At 39.1% G+C, this 23,269-nt stretch overlaps 1 protein-coding gene across 7 annotated transcripts in view; it reads left to right on the top strand.

The window, feature by feature from the left end:
• sgce.S (sarcoglycan epsilon S homeolog) overlaps window positions 1-23,269 on the top strand; it is a 49,584-nt gene that overhangs the window by 3,410 nt on the left and 22,905 nt on the right. For 3 of the 7 annotated variants that reach the window (XM_018268798.2, XM_018268799.2, XM_018268797.2), the window contains exons 2-4: window positions 10,438-10,545; window positions 12,358-12,480; window positions 16,129-16,286. In XM_018268798.2, coding sequence (XP_018124287.1) covers window positions 10,438-10,545; window positions 12,358-12,480; window positions 16,129-16,286 — 389 coding nt within the window. 7 annotated transcript variants of the gene reach the window in all.

Genomic DNA, 23,269 nt, shown 5'->3' with positions numbered 1-23,269 from the left:
TGACCTACGTGGTAACTTGGATGATAAAGATTTCTGAAGTTTAAATTATGGATAGTGGTATTAATCATTAGGTAATGGGATTTTACATCCCATTACATCAACATATCAAGTTGATCTCTAAGGCTCTGTGAGCCAAACAAAAAGTCAAATCATGAATATTAAACATTTATATTACAGCACAAAGGGCCTTTGCTATTTTCTTCATTGCCCTAATGATCAGAAACCCCACCTTACCCATTGCCTAATGCACCATGTTCCATATTCAGAATTTTAAATCAAGCAGGCCTGTGAACGTTTGTATTATATGTTTTTCATTTGCTCCACCCAAATAAATTACTATGTGATTCATACTCCCATTCCAGCCTGGCATGAGTGGGATCTCCTACCCTATTCTTTTGGGTTGTTAATTTTTGTTTGATATTGTTCCCATTTTACAACTGCAGAAAAATTGAGTTGTGAACTGCTCATTAACTGGCCTCCAACTAACTCTCGCCATCCACAGTGAGCTCCACAAATCTAACCTAACTCTTTATTCCCATTGGTATCTCACTGAAGTGGTGAGCATCAGGCTCCCTGGCATATACTCTTCTCACATCAGCCAAAGAGAAGTGGCACACTGTTCTCTCTCTTATATAGCCTCTCTCTAGGGCCATCCCTTTCCAAGTGTCACTATCCCTTCCAAGTGCCACTAGTACCTCTTCAGGGGGATCCCATTAGTAGTGATGGGCGAATAAATTCCAGCTTCCCTGCTGGCGAATACATTTGAGAATCCCCCGTGAAAATTCGCCGGTGTTAATTTCCGGTTTTCACTCTTTTTCGTGAAACTGTTCGAAATGATTGATTTTTTTCGTGAAAAGGTTCCAAATTGCTCGATTTTTTTGTGAAAACTTTTGAATTGCTCGATTTTTTCGTGAAAACGTTTGAATTTCACGAATTTTTTGCAAACTTTCCAATTTCAAGATTTTTCACCGTTTCGCGAATTTTGTGGGAAATTTACGAATTTTTCTGCGAACGAAATGGGAGAGATTTGCCCATCACTACCCATCAGTTATATACGGGTTGACTAAAAGTCGACCATAACCCGGTCCTGCAGATCCACACCTGATCCTGACCAGGTGCGCTCTCCTATATATACCCACGATACAGGTACGGGACGCTGACCAATGCAACCGACAAGGAAGGTTGCACAATATAATGCCAAATTTTGTGATCAAGCAGTGTGTGTGTGTGTATATATATATATATATATATATATATATATTGAATAAAGTACCCCCCTTTTATTATTATAATACTTGTGTATTATAATAAATAAAGTACCCCATGTTGCAAAATATAAGGATATTATAAGTTACCGAGGAGTTTCATGACCATATAAAAACACGAGGCCGAAGGCCATGGAACTCCAACGTAACTTCTAATATTCTCATATTTTGCAACATGGGGTACTTTATTTATTATAATACACAAATTTCAGCGAGTCATGTGACAGAAATGACATCAGAACTCACCGTTTATAACTGATGACATCAGAACTCACTGTTTATAAGGATATAATTTACAAGATATTCATGGATTTTGTGTATTATATATTTATATATATATATATATATATAAAATCCCTCCAATGTCGGCACTCCAGAATCAGTCACGCTTGAGTCAGAAGATCAATATCATAAAGGTTTATTAGGATAGACCAACGTTTCGATACCACACAGGTATCTTCGTCAGGGTGAGAGTGCCAAACACAGATTGCCATTTTAAGCAACAAAATGGCGCCAAATACTCGTTGCTAAGGGGCCTTAGCAACCCAGTGAGAGGAAAAAGTGAGGTGAGTATAGAGAAAGAGAAGAGAAAAGCTCGCTGTCCCACCAGCAGCCACCCTTACCTGAAAGCGCATCAATTTCTACGGAGTCAGAGGAATTAGCAGGCCAGAAAGTGAGAGCGCACCCGTCCTTCAATCCTAGTGCGGTGAGTCAGCGCCGCTGAAGCGCCAGGCGGAACACGTAAGCTTGGCGTCCCGGTTGCTAGGCAACCCCAGCTGTAACCCGGACTGCATCCAGAGCCGCACGGAGCTAGTGACAGTGTCTCTGCGCATAGCGCTGAGAGCTGGATACAGGCTCAAAACTGCTCACATTTGTGGTTACCTGCAGGGGGGAGCTAAAGGCAGCGAGAACACCCTTACACCGTTAGTGCAAAGCACCAACGGTGTGGGGAGGAGCCACCATGGGTTGCGTAGATCAACACGGGGGAACCGCAACAAAAATAGCCTGATAAGCCAAAGGCCCACACATAGGAACAGGGGTCTCGCCCGTCAGCTATAACTGGCCAGTAGGTTGGCGCAGAACGGATGGCCATGGGGTACATTAGGCCATAGGTCTGCCGCGGGGTACTCCTGCTACCCACTAGGCATGCTGGGTACTCCTGCTACCCACTCGGTATGCGGGGGGCAGTATGGGGGACAGGAGGAATAGAAGGTATAGAAAAGGAGAAAAGGATAAAAGCAAAGTCTGTGTATGCAGACAGAGGACTGTGAAGGATGTTCAGTCGACAGTATAGTAGTACCTAGTGCAAGCTACAGAGTTTGTACATACAAAATAGATGCAACACCTATCCAAGCAGTAACAGTAAACAGGTATATACATAAAGGGAAATCAGACCCCCAACCAAACAAGTCCATGATCCAAACATAGGGCTGTAGCAGAGTAATATGAACAGGGACTATTCAAAAACAGGGAGGGAGGACCTAGTAGTCACTGGTTATAGAAAACAGCCAAGAGGGAGTGTTTCATTAAGTCCACGTGGGGCTACTGTATCCAGTTTAAAAATCCATCTTGCTTCCATCCTTAGTAGTGCTAAGTTCCTGTCTCCACCTCTGTCCAGGGTGGGTTGATGGTCGATGGCCATACATCTCAGGGTCGGTAGCGAGTGACCTTTTGTTAAAAAGTGTTTCGCCACAGGTTGCTGTGCTGTACCTTCCCTCAAGGCTTTGCTGATGGCAGACCTATGATTTGCAATCCGTTCTTTTAAAGTGGTGCTGGTCTTCCCTACATAGTATAGACCACATGGACACGTGATGAAATACACCACAAACGATGATGAGCAACTCAGGCGGTGTAAAATCTTGTATCTTTTCCCCGTGTGTGGATGGGGGAAGTCAGGGCCAGTAAGCAGGCTGCGACATGTCGTACAGTTCGGGCATTTAAAACACCCCAGTTTCTTTTGTGCAGATAGCCAGCTTGGCTCAGTATTGGGACCACGAAAAAAGTCGGTGCGAACCAGAAGGTCTCTGAGGTTTCTATCGCGTTTATAACCCACCATGGGTTTGGGCATGTGGTGGAAAGTCAGTGAGTCGTCCATGTTCAGCATGGGCCAGTGGTTGTTAATAATGGTAGTCAGATTAAAGGAGGATTTGGAATACATAGTAGAAAAGACCAGTGGTGCATTCTGTCCGTCTTTAGGGTTTTTCGCCGTAAGAAGGTCAGCCTGTGTGGATTTCAATGCTCGTTCAAGTTGTTGGCACAGTAGATGCTCAGAGTATCCTCTCTGTAGGAATCGCTCAAACATTTCTCTTAGCTGAGTTATGGCAGAAGTACGTGAACTGTTGTTCCTTATTACTTGGAGAAATTGTGAGTAGGGGATACCCCTAATCGTGGCCGGGGGATGGTTACTGCTTGCTTGTAAAATGGAATTACGGTCAGTGGGTTTCCTGAACAGTCTAGTGCCAATAGTGGAGTCTTCCAGGTAGATATTGAGGTCAAGGAAATCAATGTTGTTCGTACTACAGTTTAATGTAAGTTTGATAGGGGTGTCAAGGCTGTTGAGATGCTGGTGGAAGCGGTGCAATGCATCTTCTGTTTCAGTCCAGATCAAGAAGAGATCGTCTATGTAGCGAAAATAGGTCAAAATCGATTTCCCCAACAAAGGGTAGATATGAGAGGTTTCAAATTCAAACATGAAAAGGTTAGCATATGACGGTGCGAGGGGGCTACCCATAGCTGTCCCTGCCATTTGAAGGTAGAATAGTTTCTCAAATCTGAAGAAGTTTCTTGTAAGAGTCAGTTCCAGTAGTTGTAGGAGAAATTCAATGGGAGGTGTGTGAGGTGGATCAGTCAGAAGCGCCTTGCGGCATGCCCAAATTCCCTGTGTATGCGGTATCACAGTGTATAGACTCTTAACGTCCATAGTCACCAGCAAGCATGTGGGGGGAAGATCATGTAGCTCCGACAGACGTCGAATCACATGCCTAGAGTCCTGTGTATATGAATCCATGTTATGGACAAACGGTTGTAAAAAGTGGTCGATGTAGGTGGCTACAGATTGGTATAGAGACCCTATGGCTGAAATAATAGGTCTTCCAGGAGGGGAGGACAGGGATTTATGGATCTTCGGTAAGGTGTATATGATGGGAGTCCGGGGAAATGGCGTGGACAGGAACCGATATGTGTTGTGGTCCAGCCATCCCGCATCTTTAGCCAATACAAGTAAGGAATCCAGTTCCTTTTTAAATTTGGCAGTGGGATCACCATCAAGCAGTTTGTATGTATTGTCGTCTGCCAGCTGTTCAAGTAGTTCTTTTCTATAAAAGGTGTAGTCCAGAAGGACAATAGCGCCCCCCTTGTCCGCGGGGCGTATGACCAAGTCAGTATCATCCTTCAATGTTTTAATGTCGTTCCGTTCGGGTTGGGACAGGTTATTAGTAGGAGGAGAAGAATCTTTCATGCTTCTGACTTCCCTATTGAGTATGTTGCCAAACGTTTTGATGGGGGCCGGAGTGTTCGGTGGATCAAAGGAGCTTTTATTTTTGAAGGGTGTTGTAGGTTGAGCGGGGGAGTCCTTAAAGTATTCTCTAAGCTTCAATTGCCGTTGGAATTTGTGGACATCAATCAATATGTCCAACGTATTGTGCTTATTACTTGGGATAAAGGAGAGGCCTTTAGACAAGAGGGAAATTTCTCCAGGGGAGAGTATATGTTTGCTTAAATTGAAGATTACATTCTCCTGTTCCTGGGGGGTTTTCCTCTTATGTTTCCTCCCTCCACGTCGGGTGCGGCCTTGTCCCCGCGTTCTCCTTCTTTGATTCTGCCTGCCCTGGTTTTTACCCCTAAAAAAGGCTGTGATGAGGTATGTTCTGCTCCGGTGTCAGAATCTGTGGACTGATCAGAACTATCGACTGTGTTAAGTGGTCGGGGTAGACGTCTTCGTCTAAAGGGTGCCCTGTAGTTGTCTGGTCTTAGTCCAAGTAACCAACCGTAAACTCTCTTGGCCTTGTAATCGTCCGAGACTTTCTTGAGTTTGTTTTGTTTGAAGTTGGTCAAATCCTGTTGGTATTTGTCGATCACCCCCTTTAGCTTGCCAATCCAGTCAGTAACAGTGTCAGTTCTGAGTGATTCTAAGTATTGTTCCTCCAGTCTAGTAATTTCAGATTTAGTTGTAGCGAGGTCTTTGCCCACTTGGTCAACCACTAGTAGGATCAGATCAAAGGAGCAGCGGTTCAAGATTCCGCACCACTTGCCACAGAATTCCGGATTGTTGCGGCCCAGTGTTGGGATGTTGTTTATTCGGAATCCACGAGGGATCAATCGTTGCCGGTGGTAATTGGAAAGATAAATTCCCAGCATGCCTAGTGGGTAGCAGGAGTACCCCGCGGCAGACCTATGGCCTAATGTACCCCATGGCCATCCGTTCTGCGCCAACCTACTGGCCAGTTATAGCTGACGGGCGAGACCCCTGTTCCTATGTGTGGGCCTTTGGCTTATCAGGCTATTTTTGTTGCGGTTCCCCCGTGTTGATCTACGCAACCCATGGTGGCTCCTCCCCACACCGTTGGTGCTTTGCACTAACGGTGTAAGGGTGTTCTCGCTGCCTTTAGCTCCCCCCTGCAGGTAACCACAAATGTGAGCAGTTTTGAGCCTGTATCCAGCTCTCAGCGCTATGCGCAGAGACACTGTCACTAGCTCCGTGCGGCTCTGGATGCAGTCCGGGTTACAGCTGGGGTTGCCTAGCAACCGGGACGCCAAGCTTACGTGTTCCGCCTGGCACTTCAGCGGCGCTGACTCACCGCACTAGGATTGAAGGACGGGTGCGCTCTCACTTTCTGGCCTGCTAATTCCTCTGACTCCGTAGAAATTGATGCGCTTTCAGGTAAGGGTGGCTGCTGGTGGGACAGCGAGCTTTTCTCTTCTCTTTCTCTATACTCACCTCACTTTTTCCTCTCACTGGGTTGCTAAGGCCCCTTAGCAACGAGTATTTGGCGCCATTTTGTTGCTTAAAATGGCAATCTGTGTTTGGCACTCTCACCCTGACGAAGATACCTGTGTGGTATCGAAACGTTGGTCTATCCTAATAAACCTTTATGATATTGATCTTCTGACTCAAGCGTGACTGATTCTGGAGTGCCGACATTGGAGGGATTTTGTATGTGTTTACAGTCTGGCACCCGGCCCTTGCAGCATTCATGGTCGTGCGTTCCTGCTCGTCCAGATATATATATATATATATGTATATATACATATATATATATATATATATATATATATATATATATATATATAGATAGATAGATATAAATATATATATATTTTTGTTGCCTATGCATACATACAGTATGTTTTATATATATATATATATATATATATATATATATATATATATATATATATATATATATATATATTTATATAACATACTGTATGTATGCATAGGCAACAAAAATGTACCAGCACTACTCAGGTTTTGTCTAGTTGTCACTGAACTGCAACTTGGCACCCAGGTAGTGACCTATTTGGCATGTGCCCTTTCTATTGTGTTATATAGTGTGTAAATATATATATATATATATATAATACACAAGTTTCAGTGAGTCATGTGACAGAATTGACATCAGAACTCACCGTTTATAACTGATAACATCAGAACCCGTTTATAAGGATATAAGGAAAAAACACTTCGAAATTCGAAGTTTTTTTAATTCGAATCCTTCACTCGAGCTTAGTAAATCTGCCCCTTAGAGTCTAACTGCTGTCACTAAATGTAATTATTCTTCCTGTAATAAATAGTTATGCAATATATATTATATTCTAATGAATTTTACAGAAGACATCAGTTAATGAAAATGACAAATATTTAGAAAGGGCAATTGCTGCATACTAATTATCATTTCATCTTGATTGTCTGCTATTATGCAGCATGCTACCATCATATGATATACACAACCCCCCCAGTTCATTTTATAAAATATTGTAAACCACAAACTAAAGGGATACTGTCATGGGAAAACATGTTTTTCAAAACGCATCAGTTAATAGTGCTGCTCCAGCAGAATTCTGCACTGAAATCCATTTCTCAAAAGAGCAAACAGATTTTTTTATATTTAATTTTGAAATCTGACATGGGGCTAGACATATTGTCAATTTCCCAGCTGCCTCCAGTCATGTGACTTGTGCTCTGATAAACTTCAGTCACTCTTTACTGCTGTTGTACAGCTCCCTCGAAGATCTAAGAACAGCACTTAATAGTAAAAGCCAAGTCCCACTGAGACTGATTCAGTTACGGTACATTAAGTAGGAGAAATAACAGCCTGCCAGAAAGTAATTCCATCCTAAAGTGCAGGCACAAGTCACATGACTGGGGGCAGCTGGGAAACTGACAAAATGGCTAGCCCCATGTCAGATTTCAAAATTGAATATAAAAAAATCTGTTTGCTCTTTTGAGAAATGTATTTCAGTGCAGAATTCTGCTGAAGCAGCACTATTAACTGATGTGTTTTGCAAAAAACATATTTCTCCATGACAGTATCCCTACAATTCTTCTGGAAAGTAAATTCAATCAGTATCAATTGTGTATTGATATTCATCAGATAAAAATAAAAAAATTATAAAAAAATTAATTTAGGGGTGGTTCACCTTTAAAGGAGAACTAAACCTTAACCAAAGAAGTAGGCCAGAAATGTTTTACAGTATGTTTTGGGTTTCTGTACCAGCCCAAGGCAACCACAGCCCTTTAGCAGTAAAGATGTGTCTCCAAAGATGCCCCAGTAGCTCCCCAGATTTATTGATCGTATTCGAATCAAAGTATTTTCCAAAAAAAACTTAGATTTTTCAAATTCGAATAAAAAAAGACCGACTGAAATTTATTTAAAAAATCAAAAGTTTTAACTTCTGGTGAATAGGCTGTATTTGAGTGTTCTATTCGAATTCGGTTCGAATTCGATCAAATTTGAATCAAAGTATTTTCCAAAAAAAACTTTGAGTTTTCAAAGTCCACCAAATGACTCCAAATGGGTTCTAGGTCCCCTAGACTAAAACAGAAATTCGGCAGGTTTTAGATTGCGAATAGTCGAAGTTGAATTTTTAAAGAGGCAATACATGATAAATTTAGTTATTCGAATTTTCGATTTTTTTTTCAGATTAGATTCGAATTTGGACTATTAGCACAATTTTGTTTTAGGGGTGTATGCTATCTCACAGTGAGAGCTGTGCATGGGTCCAATATCACTCACTGCATATAAATTAAAGACATACACAGCGTTTCACTTAAAACAGCTATTTGTGCAATTTAGACAAACTACAATTCACATAAGCCTTCCATGGCATTCCAACATAACACACCACAATGCAGTGTCTCCCCCCTCTGATGAAGCGACCAATATCGCGAAACGCGTCAGGAGGGAGTGGCTGAACATAAAGTAGGCATACTGGGGGGAGACACTGCATTGTGGTGTGTTATATTGGAATTCCATGGAAGGCTTATGTGAATTTGGGCTATTCCATAGTCAAAGTACACTAAAATTACCTTGAAATTCGAATTTTCACTTCGACCCTTGATAAATCTGCCCCATAAAATAGAAATGTCACAATATAAGTCTGATTAGTAGTTAATACAGATAATTACTACATGGCAGCACAGAAACCAGTGCAATTAGCATAAGAATTTAATAATCGGCTCTGTAGCATCAGCTTATATTACAGACCAACCTCATTTTCTGCTGGATAATTAGTGACGACCCCTAAGATTAGCTTCTCAACAGCTGCTCAGAGCCCACTGAGAATGTGAGTGTCGCAGACACTTTCCAAGATGGTGACCCCCTGTGACAAGTCTGAAGTCCTGGATCATTGCTGCTATTGACAAGCTGAAACTTTAGGCTGGTGCAATAAGTTCAGTTTAGGGTTTAGTTCTCCTTTAAGTTTACTTTTAGTATGTTATAGAATGGTTAATTCTATGCAACATTTCAATTGGCCTTCACTTTTTCTTTATTTTTATATTTTAACGATTTACCTGCTTCAAGCTATCAAATGGGGGTCACTGGCCCCATCCTAAAAACAAAATTGTTGCATGGTTGCTAGAGCGGTTTGGACCCTAGTAACCAGATTGCTGAAATTGCAAACTGGAGAGCCGCTGAATAAAAAGCTAAATAACTCAAAAAATTTGCACATTATCTCAGATTGTCAATGTCTACATTATAATAAAAGATATTTTAAAGCTGAACAACCCCTTTAACTGTCTATGGTTTTTTATCTTGTTTGATACCTTACAGTGATCCCCAACCAGTAGCTCGTGAGCAACATGTTGCTCTCCAACCCCTTGGATGTTACTCTCATGGTCCTCAAAGCAGTTGCTTATTTTTGAATTCCAATCTTGAAAGCAAGTTTTAATTGAATAAAAAACAAGTATAGTGTCAAGTAGAGCCTCATGTGGGCTGCCAGACCATATAGGGGCTACCAAATAGCCAATCACTGCCCTCAGTTGGCACTTTTTCATGTTTGTGTTGCTCCCCAACTCTTTTTTACATTTGAATGTGGCTCACAGGTTAAAAAGATTGGGGACCCCTGCCTTAGATGATCTTTTGGAGTTTGATCCATAGATGTTCAATCCCTAGAAGGATCTGAAAAGTGTTGTATGGTTGCCACTCTATACAATTTACATAAAATATAATAATAAAGAGCATAAAATGTATTTTTCAAGAATAATTACTGTTTTGCCTATGGGCATTAGTTATGAATTTTTTTTTGCCATGTATGGTTTTGCCGTGAGTTTTGCCACCGAAAGTTATGCGGAATGGCAGCAAAAATTCATCACGTGGTTAGTTTTGTATGCAACAAAAATAACGCCATTAGACTTTCACAAATTTTTTCGCTGTTTTGTATATTTTCTTGTTGTTTCACAAGTTTTCTGGTGAAGTGAAATGGGACAGATTCACTCTTCACTAAAGGGCATAAAATATTGAACACATTGCTTTGTTACCTAAAAATTTTATATTTTTCCTATAAAAAAATCAAGGTGTAAGGACACCAAAACAAACAGTTTCTTGTCATTCCACGGTCCATAGCTCATGTTCACATTATCATTGTTTATTTGAATTGCTTTAAAGCACAGATCCAATAAATGTCTGCTCTGCCGTATATTTCATTTGACATTGTTCTGTTTTATTCTGGGAAGCTATATTGATAAGCTGGGCTGATGGCAAAAATGAATCAATTTACTGGAGGGCTAAAGGGCACAACCGTCATATTATCAGCAGAGTAAATCTCGCTGACAGGAGCAATGGTGAGTTCAGGCCAAATATTCCAATTCTTCTGGTATCTGTGCATTTAAAGTTCCTTCTTCATATTAAATGCTCACACATGCTGCACCATTTCTAATTACTACTCAGCTAAGCTCAACTTTTCTTATAACATATATCTGTGCTATAACACTTCGACTCACATCAGATCTGTGTTTTTTGCAAATGCTTTTGTGTCTGTTTTTTCCTTGCACTCCAGAATTAATAAATGACAGTTGCTCTTGCCTTGTTACATTCTTTTTTATTCACAATTAACAAACCCTAATTCTTGGACAGTAAAAAAGAAACCGCTATTCCCTCTGGCCTGGTCTTCAGTGTCCCCACTGTAACTTCGTGACAAAACTCTGCAAATAGACGGCACTTCTGGTCAAAATTTATTGTAGCCAACTGCTGGAAAAAGGCCTAACGCGTTTCAGGATTAGATCCTTTAATCATAGGCTCGCCCCGAAATGCGTTAGGCCTTTTTCCAGCAGTTGGCTACAATAAATTTTGTCCAGAAGTGCCGTCTATAATTGTCACTAATTCTTGGACAGTTGTTGATGCTAGCAAACTTTATCAGATGTGTAGATATTGTTAGAAAATACTTAGAGCAGATTTATCAAGGGTCGAATAGTAAATTCGAATTTTTTAGTGTCAAAATTCACACATTAGGGGGCAGATTTATCAAGTGTTGAATTGAAAATTCAAAGTAAAAAAAAAAATCGAATTTCGAGCTATTTTTGTGTACTTTGACTAGGGAATAGTCCAAATTCGATTTGAATTAGAAGAAAATTCAAGAATGTGAATATCGAAATTTATAATGTACTGTCTCTATAAAACTTTGACTTCAACCATTCGCCATCTAAAACCTGCTGAATTGCTGTTTTAGCCTATGGGGGACCTCCTGGAACCAATTTGGAGTTAATTGGTGGACTTTGAAATTAATGTTTTTTTAAAAAAAATACTTTGAATTGAATTCAATCTTACTTCAATTTGAACGATCGAATACAGCCTATTCACCCTATTCACCCTCGAAAAAATTTTAATAAATTTGGTTGGTCTGTTTTTTATTTGAATTTCGAAGTTATGGGAGTTCAAAAAAACCCCCATTACTTCAAAATTCAACCCTTGATAAATCTGCCCTTAGAATTTGAATCCCCCTATTCAAATGTAAATTTGAATGTGAGAAGTTTTTTTTAAAGAGACAGTATTTCTATTATTGAATGGTCGAATAGTTAAACGATTTTTACTTCAAATCGAAGTAAATTCGAAGTCGTAGTATCCTATTCGATGGTCGAAGTATCCAAAAAATTTTTACTTCGAAAATTCCCTTGAATTCACTTCGACCCTTGGAGCTTTCTGGATAATGGGTTTCCGGATAACAGATCCCATACCCCGTAATTTTATAAACAATGGATATTGGATGATTTGTATAAGTACATGTGAGGAGAGTAAGTAACCAGTAATCATAAAATGTAATTGACACCCTGTTTGTGATTTTTTTTTTAAAATCAGACTTTTAAAAAATCACGAATTTGAAAAATTATGTAATAATAAATAAGCGTAAAAAACCCAAGCGGATTTGATCAGAGTTTGTAGCAGAAAATACTGAGATAAATTCGGACTTTGATAAATAACCCCCTAGTAGTTGTTTCATTGGAACCTCCACCTTGATATTTTATTTCCAATAACGCTGCTGCAGCCCTTTAACACGTTCGCTACGTTTGGATCTCCACCGTTTGCGCGTCTGCATGTTGGGAGATCACACGCATGTTAGATCTCAGCTGTTCTCTGTTCTCTTCCTTCTGCTTTTCTAGTGTACACTATTGTGTCTAAGGTCCACTCTGACCGGAATGTCTATCCTTCTTCTGGAGTTCTGTTTGTCCATGTGTTGGAGAGAGAGTACTACAAGGGGGAATTCCCTCCTTATCCAAAGCCTGGTATGGGATTTATATGCTTATTTTAACTTAGAGGACCAGTAACATCAAAAAATTAAATTGTTTTAAAGTAATAAAAATATAATGTAGTGTTGCCCTGCACTATTAAAACTGCTGTGTTTGCTTCAGAATCATTACTATTGTTTATATAAATAAGCTGCTGTGTAGCAATGGGGGCAGCTATTCAAAGGAGAAAAGGCTCAAGTTACACAGCAGATAACAGATAAGCTCTGTAGAACATAATGCTATCTGTTATCCATTACTTATCCTGTGCCATATAGCCGTTTTTCAATTTCCGCCATTGCTACTCAGCAGCTTGTTTATATGAACTATAGTAGTGTTTCTGAAGCAAACACATCAGTTTTACCAGCGCTGCGCAACAGTACATGATATTTTCATTACTTTAAAACACTTTCAGTTTTTGGTGTTACTGTTCCTTTAAGGGGCAGACCCTTTGCAGGATTTATAATGTTTAGTGGGGGGAAATGGTAACGCCAGTCCCCTGGGAAGTTATACATTTATTATACTTTAGCTTTAGTTACAAATGATTATGATTCTTACTTTGTAATCTTTCCAAAATGAAATGTTCTGTGAATAAAGAACTAGAGAAAGTACAGAAGGGATAGATCAGAATCCCAGAACGAATCTAAATAATGCAGGGAGTCTGCCTCTTTCCTGTATTACATTCTAGATGGCATTTAACATTGCTTTTTATTGCTGCCTGATTGAATATCTTACATATGCGAGAATGTCCAACTTCCACCAAGTCTATCTGAATAACCACTGACCTTCCTTATTTTAAAGGGCAATATATGCTTAAACATGACATTGTACTGTTTTATTAACCATGTGCCATAGGGCTGCTGTGTCTCTTCCTACTTCCAGAAGGCCTTTAACTACTGATAGGCGAATTTATTCGCCAGTCGCGAATTCGCGGCGAATTCCCGCGATTCGCCGCCGGCAAATATTGCAAAACCATTGTGAAAATTCGCTGACGCTGGCGTCAAAAACGGATGCCAGCATCAAAAAGGAGACGCCTGGCGACGTTTCGCAAATTTTTTGCGGGAAATTCGCAAATTTTTCACCCATCACTACCTTTAACACTTAGGGCAGATTTATCAAGGGTCGAATTGAAAAATTTAATTTCCAAATTGAATTAATTTTAGTGTACTTCGACTAGGGAATAGTGCAAATTCAATTCGTCATGTACTGTCTCTCTAAAACCTGCCAAACTGCTATTTTAGCCTATGGGGGACCTCCTAGAACCTATTTGGAGTCATTTGGTGGACTTTGATAAAAGTTTTTTATTGGAAAATCCTTGGATTCGAATTCAATCAAATACGATCTGAATTTGAATCGAACGATAGAATACAGCCTATTCACCCGAAGTTAAAAAATTAGATTTTTTTTTTTTTAGAAATTTCGGTTGGTCTTTTTTTATTCGAATTTTGAGGTCATCTCAAAATGCGACCCTTGATAAATCTGCCCCTTAATATAAAGGATAGCATGCGGCCCTAGGGTTGCCAACTTTTCTGGAAAAAGATAACAGCATTCCTGTATTAAAGGGTGGTTCACCTTTAACTTAAAATTTAGTATGTTGTAGAACGGATGATTCTAAGCAACTTTTCAATTCATCTTAATTTTTTCCTTTTCATAGTTTTTAAATGATTTTCTTTTCTTATTCTGACTCTTTGCAGCTTTAAATGGCACCTGTTGGGTAAAAATGTTATCCCCAACCAAAGGTGCGGGTTAATAGAGCCTGCATTCCGGTGGTGAAAACCGTAGGTTTTTTTTTCTAAAAAAACGCCCCCGCCAATGCTACTCTACCCGCACCGGGAGGGAACCCCCATGCACTCGCATGCGCATAATGATGTCACATGCATATTATGTGCATGCGAATGACAGAAAATGGCTGCGGGTAGCGGAGCACTGCCAGGGGGCATTTTTTAAAAAAAATACTGTTTTCCCCACCGGAATGCAGGCTCTATTAACCCGCACCTTTGGTTGGGGATAACATTTTTACCCAACAGGTGCCCTTAAAGATAGGGGGTTAGTGACCCCATCTAAAAATTAAATGCTCTGTAACGCTACACATTTAGGGGCAGATTTAACAAGGGTTGAATTTCGAGTTTATGGAAGTTTCTAAAACCTCCCATAAACTCAAAATTCTATAAAAAAACAAACAACCAATCGAAATTTATTAAAAATGTATAATTTTATAAATTTAGGTGAATAGGATCCACCCGCAAACTCAAATTCTATTCAAGTTTCAAGTTTTTACATAAAAAAAATCCAGATTTTCAAAAGTCCACCAAACGACTCCAAATTGTAGTAAGTCCCTCATAGGCTAAAACATCAATTCGGCAGGTTTTACATGGCAAATAGTCGAATTCAGGGACAGTAGATGATAAATTTCAAAATTCAAATTTCCATTTGTTTTTAAACTCAAATTGAATTTGGACTATTCCCTAGTCAAATTACATTAAAATAAACTCTAAATTCGAATTCAAAAATTGTAATTTTTAATTCGACCCTTGATGAATTTAAATTTGAAGTAATTTTTTGGATACTTCTACCATTGAATAGGATACTACGACTTCGAATTCGATTCGAAGTAAAAAAGTTCGAATATTCGACCATTCGATAATTGATGTACTGTCTCTTTAAAAAAACTTTGACTTCAATATTTCGCCAAATTAAACCTGCCGAAGTGCTATGTTAGCCTATGCGGACCTTCTAGAGCGGTTTTCTACGTTTTTTGAAGTCGAAGAAAAATCGTTCAATCGAGCGCTGAAATCCTTCGAATCGTTCGATCGAACGATTTTACTTCGACCGCAAATGGCCAAATTCAATGAAAAAAAACTTTGACTTCGATATTCAAAGTCGAAGTAATCCAATTTGATGGTCGAATATCGAAGTAGTTTCACCTTCAAAATTCGACCATTGATAAATCTGCCCCATAAAGTCTATAGGGTTTGTTCACCTTTAAAATTAACTTTTAGGGGCAGATGTATCAAGGGTCGAATATCGAGGGTTAATTAACCCTCGATATTCGACTAGGAACTAAAATCCTTCGACTTCGAATATCGAAGTCGAAGGATTTAGCGCAAATGCTGCGATCGAACGATCGAAGGTATATCCTTCGATCAAAAAAACTTAGGCAAGCCTATGGGGACCTTCCCCATAGGCTAACATTGACTTCGGTAGCTTTTAGCTGCCGAAGTAGGGGGTCGAAGTTTTTTTTAAAGAGGCAGTACTTCGACTATCGAATGGTCGAATAGTCGAACGATTTTTAGTTCGAAACCTTCGATTCGAAGTCAGAGTCGTAGTCGAAGGTCGAAGTAGCCCATTCGATGGTCGAAGTAGCCCAAAAAACACTTCGAAATTCGAAGTTTTTTTACTTCGAATCCTTCACTCGAGCTTGATGAATCGGCCCCTTAGATTTGTTCTCACTGTTTTTGCATTAATAATATAGGGCTAAAAGTAAATGTTCTTTGTATTGATTGTTGCTTTCCAGTGATAACAGTTAACAGTGTTCGATGTTATGTAAATGGAATTTATAATAATAAATGTGCCAGTATTTAACAAAAATGCTATGGAACATACTGTACAAGATTTGGCGAAGAATTTGACGCTGTGTTTCCCGTTTAGGTGAGCTAAGTAACGACCCTATAACATTTAACACAAACTTAATGGGTTACCCAGACAGACCAGGATGGTTGCGTTACATTCAGAGAACACCTTACAGCGATGGAGTTCTGTACGGATCACCAACATTAGAAAGTGTGGGGAAACCCACTGTTATAGAGGTATGTAATCATCTTTATATTACTTTCATGAGTAATGCTGATAGTGTCCTTTACTAGTGATGGGCGAATTTAGTCGCCAGGCGCGAATTTCCGGCGCATTTTTGCCAGCGAATGTGCGCCAGTCTCGTTTTTGACACCGGCGTCCGGTTTTGTTTACACCTTTCGCGCAAATTTTTCGCTGTATCGAAACGGCCCAAATTCGCCCATCACTATTTTTCGGTGAATCGAAACGGCCCAAATTTGCCCATCGAAGTGGCCCAAATTCGCCCATAACTTTTCGGTAATGAAATTACAAATGTTTGAGCCTTTAAAATTACAAGTCAAACATTTTTAACCTGCTTTAAAAAAGGCAGATTTTATCTAGTGATAGGTGAATATATTCTCCAGGCATGGATTCTTGTCGAATTTCAAAGTTTCGCTGCCAGCAAATACATTATTTGGACACCCTGACGCTTGCATCAAAATTGTCGCTGCGTCAAAATTATTTTGGCGCCCATTAACTTCATTGTTCCTCGTAAATTTTTTACCGTACCAAATTTTCGGTAAATTCACTGATTTTTCAGCGAAGTGAAACGCCACAGATTCTCCTATCACTAATTTTATCTGATGTTGATGCACTTAAAAAATAATATTCTCTAATATTTGAAATAACTGAAAAGCTTCATAAAACTTGCAGTAATACAGGTATGGGATTGGGGTCAGGGTATGAGAATGCTCAGAATCTGTTATTTTCCAGATAAGGGGTTTTCTGTAATTTGAATCTCTAAGAGGGTAAGATTTATCAAGGGTCGAATTTGGAATTGAACAAGCTTCAAAATTCAAAAAGACTAACTGAAATTAAGTCAAAATTTTTTTGGGTCAAATAGGTCCTTTTTCAAACGAATATTCGTATTCGGTCAAAATCGAATCGAAGGAATAGCGCATTCGATCGAATTCAATTTCCCAATAAAAACTTTGATTTTTCAAAGTCCACCAGTTGACTCCAATTAGGTTCTAGGAGGTCCCCCATAGGCTAAAACAGCAATTCGGCAGATTTTAGATGGCGAATGGTCGAAGTCGAATTTTTAAAGAGACAGTACATGATAAATTTCAAATTTTCGAATTTTTTGCAAATTCGTATTGAATTTGGACTATTACCTAGTCAAAGTACACAAAAAAGCTCGAAATTTGGATTTTTTCAATTCGAAAATTCACCTCGACCTTTGATAAATCTGCCCCTAAGCCTTAAATCTACTAAAAATTATGTAAACATTAATCAAACCCAATAAGATTATTTTACCTCCAATAAGGATTAATTAAATCTTTGTAAGGCTCAAGAACAACGTGCTGTTTTATTATTGCAGATAAAAAGAACCATTTTTAAAAATGGAAGATAATGTAATTGGAGATTTCTGGGTAATGGATTTTCAGATAATAGATCACATACCTGTAATATGTCATTTATAAATACAAAAAATAAATGAGAAAAGAAAGAGGAGCCACACCAGCAATTATTGTAAAAATATTCAGGACATGAATTTCTTACCCAAGGTAATAAAAGTAAAAGGAATATTATGGGGCAGATGTATGAAGGGTCGAATATCGAGGGTTAATTAACCCTCGATATTCGACTAGGAACTAAAATCCTTCAACTTCGAATATCGAAGTCATAGGGGCCGATTCATGAAGCTCGAGTGAAGGATTCGAATTAAAAAAACTTCGAATTTCGAAGTGTTTTTTGGGCTACTTCGACCATCGAATGGGCTACTTCGACCTTCGACTACGACTACGACTACGAATCGAACGATTCGAACTAAAAATCGTTCGACTATTCGACCATTCGATAATCGAAGTACTGCCTCTTTAAAAAAAACTTCGACCCCCTAGTTCGCCAGCTAAAAGCTACCGAAGTCAATGTTAGCCTATGGGGAAGGTCCCCATAGGCTTGCCTAAGTTTTTTTGATCAAAGGATATTCCTTTGATCGTTGGATTAAAATCCTTCGAATCGTTCGATTCGAAGGATTTAATCGTTCGATCGAAGGAATAATCCTTCGATCGAAGGAATAATCCTTCGATCATTCGATCGTAGGATTTGCGCTAAATCCTTCGACTTCGATATTCGAAGTCGAAGGATTTTAGTTCCTAGTCGAATATCGAGGGTTAATTAACCCTCGATATTCGACCCTTCATACATCTGCCCCGAAGGATTTAGCGCAAATCCTACGATCGAACGATCGAAGGATTATTCCTTCGATCGAACGATCGAAGGATTATTCCTTCGATCGAACGATTAAATCCTTCGAATCGAACGATTCGAAGGATTTTAATCCAACAATCGAAGGAATATCCTTCGATCAAAAAAACTTAGGCAAGCCTATGGGGATCTTCCCCATAGGCTAACATTGACTTCGGTAGCTTTTAGCTGCCGAAGTAGTGGCTCGAAGTTTTTTTTAAAGAGGCAGTACTTCGACTATCGAATGGTCGAATAGTCGAACGATTTTTAGTTCGAATCGTTCGATTCGTAGTCGTAGTCGAAGGTCGAAGTAGCCCATTCGATGGTCGAAGTAGCCCAAAAAACACTTCGAAATTCGAAGTTTTTTTAATTCGAATCCTTCACTCGAGCTTCATGAATCGGCCCCTATATGTAGTAATAAACGTGTCCTCCTTCTTTTCATTATACTGTTTCAATTCAACATGCCCAAATACACAAAATATAAATAATTAGAAAATAGCTTAAACAAATGTCAAACGTCTCACAGTGTGAGAAACTGTACTGAATAGTTTTTTGTTGCTAGCTGGATAAAATCTCTAATGAATAAATGATGTTCTAGTTTGCTGAAAGGTAATGTAGCGGGAGACTGAGAAAGCAAAATAAATTGATATACAAATAAGTGAATAAAACACAGGACTCCAATGAACCTTGCATAAGGCCAACCTCTCTGGCATGAATTATACATATTAGCTTTCAGATCTGAAATGGAATCTTACTAGAGCTCTAAATAATGACGGGTTCTGCATATTGCTGAAAAGAGAAAAAGAGGTGTTTTGAATGCCCATTAGGCTTCAGAGCAATATGGGGCACAAGAACATGTAGGTATCCCCCATTCTGCCAATCTTGAATGAAGTGCTCTCTCTTTCTGAAATACCATGGGCAAAATCGCTGATTACTGCATTTTATGTACTGGTATGGGATTTGTTATCTGGAAACCCGTTATCCAGGAAGTGCTGAATTACAGAAAGGCCATCTCCAATATTTTATTTAAACATGAAATAACCCCAATAGACTTTTTGTTTTTCCTCCAATAAAGATTTATCATATTTTAGTTGGGTACAAGTACAAGGTACTGTTTTATCATTACATAGAAATTTTAGAAAATCCAAATTATTTGTTTAAAATGAACTCTAAAGATGTTTTTCCTGTAATTTTGAGCTTTCTGGATAAGCACCCTTAGGGTAAGGCCACACTAAGCGATAGCGCGGCGATTTGACTCGCGGCGACTTTTCGCCGCGACTTTTAAACGGCAATCGCTGGCGAAACTTTGGCGCTGGCGTCTATGGGGAATCGCTGCGTAAAAACACACGCGGCGATCTTTTTTCTATTGTCGCTCGAAATCGCCTCGCTAGGCGATTTCAAGCGACAATAGAAAAAAGATCGCCGCGTGTGTTTTTACGCTGGTGATTTTGCGCGATTCCCCATAGACGCCAGCGCCAAAGTTTCGCCAGCGATTGCGGATTAAAAGTCGCGGCGAAAAGTCGCCGCGAGTCAAATCGCTGCGCTATCGCTTAGTGTGGCCTTACCCTTATACCTGCACAGTGGCCACCTGATCTGCACACAGACAACCCCCCTTTAATGCCATTGATGCGCACTGATCATATATATTATGCTGCAACCAAACGTGAGCAATATGTGCAAATACAGAAGATGCCAAGTGAAATATTAACTGTGGGAGGGGAAAAAAATCAAGGAATGTTGTGGGAAAGGGTTTTTTTTTGTATTCCTATAAATTGTAATATTAAATACCCTAGTTGTATGGGCATCTATTTCAGTAGAAGTGCATTACATGTATATAATACACAAAAGCCATGAATATCTTGTAAATTATATCCTTATAAATGGTTATAAGGAGTTCTGATGTCATTAGTTATAAATGGTGAGTTCTGATGTCATCAGTTATAAACGGTGAGTTCTGATGTAATTTCTGTCACACGACTCACTGAAACGTGTGAATTATAATAAATAAAGTACCCCCAGTTGCAAAATATGAGGATATTAGAAGTTACCTCTGCATTCCATGACCTGTTTAAATGCTCATGAAACTCCTCTGTAACTTATAATATACTGAATAAAGTACCCCCTGTTGTAAAATATAAGGATATTATAAGTTACCGAGGAGTATTATGACCGTATAAAAACACGAGGCCAAAGGCCGAGGTAACTTCTATTATCCTCATATTTTGCAACTGGGGGTACTTTATTTATTATAATACATTAGTTTCAGTGAGTCATGTGACAGAAATGACATCTGAACTCACCGTTTATAACTGATGACATCAGAACTCACCATTTATAAGGAAATCATTTACAAGATATTCATGGCTTTCGTGTATTATATCCTTATAATTTACAAGAGGGGGTACTTTATTCACTATATAAATGATGGCAAATGACTGAAATGTAATTATTCCTGTGTCCCTCTGTCCACCACAATATTACAAGAATATATAATAATAAATATATTGTCTGTAATGAGGAGACAAACTTACTGCTGCTTCACTGGGCACCTCACAGAAGAAGATACTGACTGACGTCTTCTCTAGTCATTTAACTGAATAATTTTAATTAGACATCATCTCATATCATGGGAGCCGAGCTAAGGGTACAGCACTGCTGGCTGCAAAAAACTACATTTTATTTCAATAAATATATCCAAAATAAGTCATTCTGCCTCCTCTATGTGATTTTTTATAAACCTTCCTCTTTTTCTCATATTAAAATGACACATCTGATGTTTAATGTTTTTCATTCCTTTGATATACTCTGAGCAAAACCTACTCTCCTGCTTAGTGATAAAACTACAGACTGGAACAAACAGACAGATCCTTTATCCAGAAACCCCAAGGTCCTGAACATGCTGGATAACAATTCATTTTAATGTAATTACATTTCCAGTTTTCTTGTAATACCCCTGAAGAAGTGCTGTAGGGACAATGTTATTTCATTATCTGGTGGCCAACCTATGCAAACCTAATTCCATAGGGTGATTTATCCTTCTTTGCTTTCTGCTCTATCATGATTTGGGTCAGCACATCATTTTTGAGCTGGTAGGTAAGTTTACGCACATTTTCACCACTAAGCAATGGCTGTAGCCAACCAACTTCCCAATGACACCACTTATCCAGATATTTCTAGTGCAGCCTGGAGGTACAGGTAAGGGATCTGCTACCAGAAACCCTTTATACAGAAATCTCTGAATTACAGGAAGGCCATCTCCTATAGAATACATTTTAATCAAATAAGTAACATTTTTAAAATTATTTCATTTTTTTCTGTAATAATAAAACAGTACTTGATCCTAACTAAGGTATAATTTCTCTTTATTGGAAGCAAAACAATCCTATTGGTTTTATTTACTCCTTAAAAGATTTTTAGTAGACTTAAGATATGGAGATCCACATGACAGCTCTTATCTGGAAAGTCCCAGGTCCCATGCATTCTGAATAACGGGTCCTCCTTGCCCTTGTCCACACTATCATCACGCATATTTGCAGGAACTTGAACTTGGATGTTAGTCACCTAAAGAGCTGTATGGCTTTCCACCTTAGCTTCTCCCACCTGCCTTTATTCCCAGTTCCATTGGGGTTCTCCTGAAGAAAAGGGCAAAATTACTAAAGGGTGAAGTGGCTGTCGCTAGTGAAAATTCGCCAAAAAGACAATCCACAGGGGCGTTGCCTATTTACTAACAGGCGTAGGAGACAATTTACTATTGAAACGCCATATCACCAGGCAAATTTTCGCTCAAGCAAATGATCAATACTCCGCAAATTCATCAAAGTGCGAATTTTCCACTACGTTACCCATTTCGCCAGAGTCTGCTTCTCTAGGTTATACTTGGCCAAATGATAAGATGAAGCTACATCCTCCTCAATCTTATGTCAGTGACATCATATCCTGTTTGCTGAAAAGTCATATAAAAAAAAGACGGGATTTTGTTTAAAGGTTGTAACTGTTCTATTTAAAAAAATGTTTTAACCATTTGAGGGACATGCCACATTTGTTTTAGGGTGGGCCCATGTCTAGATCTCTTTTGTCTTTATTTTGATTCCTTGACATTTTTAATAAGTGTCCACTTCAAGCATTTGCACCAGCATCTCTAATAAAGACATATATATAACCTATATGTACCCACCCTATTCAAATTGACCTAAGTGTAAGTATGTTAAAGAAGTTTTGCTAGGCAGAAAGTAATGCTAATGAAAGTTCACTACATAGTTACATAGTTACATAGTTAAATTGGGTTGAAAAAAGACAAAGTCCATCAAGTTCAACCCCTCCAAATGAAAATCCAGCATCCATACACACACCCCTCCCTACTTTTAATTAAATTGTATATACCCATATCTATACTAACTATAGAGCTTAGTATCACAATAGCCTTTGATATTATGTCTGTCCAAAAAATCATCCAAGCCATTCTTAAAGGTATTAACTGAATCAGCATCACAACATCACCCGGCAGTGCATTCCACAACCTCACTGTCCTGACTGTAAAGAACCCCCTACGTTGCTTCAAATGAAAGTTCTTTTCTTCTAGTCTGAAGGGGAGGTCTCTGGTACGGTGATCCACTTTATGGGTAAAAAGGTCCCCTGCTATTTGTCTATAATGTCCTCTAATGTACTTGTAAAGTGTAATCATGTCCCCTCGCAAGTGCCTTTTTTCCAGAGAAAACAACCCCAACCTTAACAGTCTACCCTCATAATTTAAATGCTTGCATTGACGAATTTA

The sequence above is a fragment of the Xenopus laevis genome, chromosome 6S (genome assembly GCF_017654675.1).
Source record: "Xenopus laevis strain J_2021 chromosome 6S, Xenopus_laevis_v10.1, whole genome shotgun sequence".
NCBI lineage: Eukaryota > Metazoa > Chordata > Amphibia > Anura > Pipidae > Xenopus > Xenopus laevis.
The sequence above is the reverse complement of the archived record's forward strand: the minus strand, read 5'-3'. Positions and strand labels throughout refer to the sequence as shown.